The following is a 3,366-nucleotide window of genomic DNA, read 5'->3' as shown; positions in this document are numbered from 1 at the left end:
TCAAAACCAGAACAATTCTGACAGGCTCGCAATTTAGGGAAGGCGAGGTCCGTGTACGCATCCAACTACATGGCGATTTGCGCAGCTATCGCCAAGCGTACTATCAGTCCAAGTACACTTATTTAAAGTAATTCGTTTTATTAATAGTAGTTTATCGTATAAGGGCAGTCTTTTTCTGCAGCGCTACCACTCCGTCAGGACACGACAAGACTAGAAGGTAAACGTGTTTTTTATACCAAGAAATGTAGTCATCTGCAAGCCCATCTCAGTGAAGGGCCTCGCTCGGATCCGGAGGTTGGCACGTACGAAAGCTGGTTTGCTTGCTGCTCACGCCCCCGACCTTCCGGTTCATTGACGGCAAGTCGCACAGCCCGTTCGACCGGCAAAGGAGTGTATATTGATACTGCCCTACCGAGAAAGGACTCACAGCCCGTTCGAGACCAGCATCGGCACCGGCACACCACAAGGCGACTCATTGTCGCTGACGCTGCTTATTGTGTAGATCGACACCGCAATCGCGAATCTCGCGCAGACGCTCGACGAGAAGGCGAACCTCCTCGGCCGCTCCGTCACCCACGCCGACGACTCGGATCTCATCTGTCACGGCGGCGCTGTCATGGCGGCTACAAAGGCCGCAGCGCCTTCCGTCTTCGCCCGATGGGACCTCAATATGAACAAAGACAAGACGGACACAGATATTCAGGTCGAAGCAGTTCGACGCGCGAACACAAGCCACCTCATTGGTGTGGCACACGCAGTACCAAGAAGCTCCGTAGTCTCCTCGACGTCGCGGCGGATTTGCGTGCTTGGAGGCGGCTCGCGACGTAGGCGCTCAACACGTACAAGAAGGTCTGGATGCGTCTGGGCCATATCGCGGAAGACAACCGTGTGCGGCTGTACAGGTGCCACGTACTGCCGCGAATCATTTTTTATAATTGTGGCGCGTAGACCTTGAATCCAACGAGCCAGGCGAGCTTGACGGCTTTCATCGTCAGTAGCCGCATCGGTTCTTTCATTTCTTTGTTTCTTACGGTATCTTTTACCCTAACACGCCCGCCGCGTCGTACTATATTGGCGCCGCTGAGTGAGATCAGCGCGGGCACCTGCTGGGCCACGTGCTGGGGGTGACAGACGATGTCCCTGTCATCGCTGCTACTGCCCGTTTCGTCGCCCTGTCTGTGGGGCCTCGCGTTTTGGCCGTGCACGCGTTGCCGCAATGTCGCCGCTCGTTGTACACTGGGACCTCCTATCGTTAGTGTCTGTCGAGAGTCAACAAACTGCTTAATTTTTCTGCCGATCGCGATACTTGGAAGCCAAAAACCGCTCGGAAGACAGCGGCTTGATGTGCAAAGCGTGCGTAAAGAGGGGCTCTGGCCGCGCCACGTCGGCAACATCAGGTACTCCAGTCTTACGCAGTCATGGTCGAGCCACCGAATGAAGTAGAAGGGAACTAGGGTGAGCCCAGTGGCGCTCTGGCCACACATATTGCGATGATGTAGTTGGTAAAATGGCTATCATGCAGCGAAGCTCGTATTTGTACGCTTCTTTTTTCCATATGGTAGCGAAGTGCCCGGTATTGCCTTGTCGGTATTGTCGGACCTCTTGTAGAAGATGTTTTTGGTGTACTCGACGTCCATCCACACTCGACTTTGAGTTGAGAGCCTAGATTCTGATGTTGTCATGCGCGTGAACACGTGACTTCGCGACGCAAAGCTATGTGTGCGCGAAAACTGGTTTCGGTAGGTAGATGCCAACTCGACGTGCCGCCTGACCCTGCGACATGTTTATGGTCATCGCAAATGCGAGACAAACTGGGAAGTGTAGACGCTTGAGCTGGAACGGCAACGTGTTGTGCGGACCATCGTTGATGAGCTAGATGCTAGGTATGTAAACGACGTCGGTCAGTCAAATCGTAGCCTGAATGCACTGGTCACGCAATGCCCGCAGCATAAGTCGCGTTCCGTTGCATAAACCGTGACGTGGGCACGGGTTGCGCTGCAGCATGATAATGGCGTTGTCCTTAAGCTCGTGACGGTGTGGAGGGGGGTCAGGGATGTTGATGGAGTTGAAGAACTGTACGAGGTAGTTGACAGCGGCTTCTTCTTGTAGGCGGTCGTCGTCGTCGTTTGCTGTTGCAGCTTGTATCTCGTCTTCGAGAGCTTCGACACTGTCAGCGGGTGTGTAAACAGGCTGGTCTAATATCTAAGCTTCCGAAACTTGCTGCAAAGATGAAGCGTAAGCGGGTGCGGATTCCTTACGGGGCGGCGCTGGCGACAACGGCTTCGACTTCGTGAAGCAACGCAGCGAGGTGACTCTGTTTCCAAACGTCGAGGATCATGTCGGCGTTGACCGCCAATGAGATCGTGAAGGGCGAGTGAGCAGTGGTGCAACGGTGAAGGGTGAGCGCAGCGAGGCCCGTAGATGCAAAGGCAATCGCGACGCGTTCGTTGGACCGACACCATGCAAGCCGAAGGTTGGACCCGAAGCTCTTTCCAAAGCCCCCCTCGCCGCATAGAAAAATGGCGTCTTCGTTAGCTTGACGACTAGGGTGAGACCTGTGGCCTTACGGTCACACTCGTTGTGCGTATGCAGTAGCCATTGGAGCACCGAAAGTGCATGGGTAGCGGATCATTCGCTTGTTGCACGCTCGTCCCGAGTGTAAACAGCTTCTGCCCTTGAAATTGATCTGCCGCGCAGCGGTGAGGCAGCCGCGGTTTTGTTCTGCATCCGTCGGGTCCAGACGGCCAAAGTTGTGGTACAATGACCCATTAATGGTGAACGTAATTCTCGTTGGGAGTTATTAGGGATGGTACACTTCGTTGGCGTTGTTACTGCAGCTAAAAGAATGATTTTTCTATCTTGCTGTAGGCTGCCGACGATCTGGTGAGCACTTATGCTCGTCACCAATCTTGCCGTTGTTGCAGCAACGAGTCGAGTGTCAAGGCGGACCTTGCCTTTTGGTTTGGGGCGTCGACCTCGAGAACGTCGTTGATTGAGCAGCACGCGATTCGTGGACAGCGCGTAGTGCCGCACTTCGGTGACGTCGTCACCGATGAAATGTCCGCTTAATTCATCGTTACAGCTAGCTCGTTCTCAGCTTTCCCATCGTCGTCGTCGATCTCGGCGGCTGAATGTTGTCGGCATCGCAGTCGACCTCAACTTCATCGTTGTTCTTGGCGTCCTCGTTGAACTCGTCATCGTAGGCGCACGTAGCGGGTGCAAGCACAGGCTCTGTGGCTGTAGTTATTGACGTGACGCCGGCGGCAACGGCTGTACCTTTCTTTCGCGGGGCTGCCGAGGCCTCGAGTCGACCTTCGAGTGCCGTGGGAAGCTTCGAAATCCAGGAAGGCGGTGGATGGCTTGTCG

At 54.6% G+C, this 3,366-nt stretch overlaps 1 protein-coding gene across 1 annotated transcript; it reads left to right on the top strand.

Moving 5' to 3' along the window:
* Nucleotides 1-219: 219 nt before the first annotated feature.
* On the top strand, nt 220-828 carry SPRG_16289 (hypothetical protein; the record flags this gene model as incomplete). The annotated part of the gene is made up of 1 exon (XM_012355725.1): nt 220-828. A coding segment is annotated over one exon (609 nt), but the record flags the coding sequence as incomplete, so codon positions are not given.
* Nucleotides 829-3,366: the final 2,538 nt, after the last annotated feature.

This window comes from Saprolegnia parasitica, assembly GCF_000151545.1.
Source record: "Saprolegnia parasitica CBS 223.65 unplaced genomic scaffold supercont2.294, whole genome shotgun sequence".
NCBI classification, from domain to species: Eukaryota; Oomycota; class Saprolegniomycetes; order Saprolegniales; family Saprolegniaceae; genus Saprolegnia; species Saprolegnia parasitica.
Note: the sequence above shows the minus strand (reverse complement) of the source record. Positions and strands in the feature narration are given on the sequence as shown.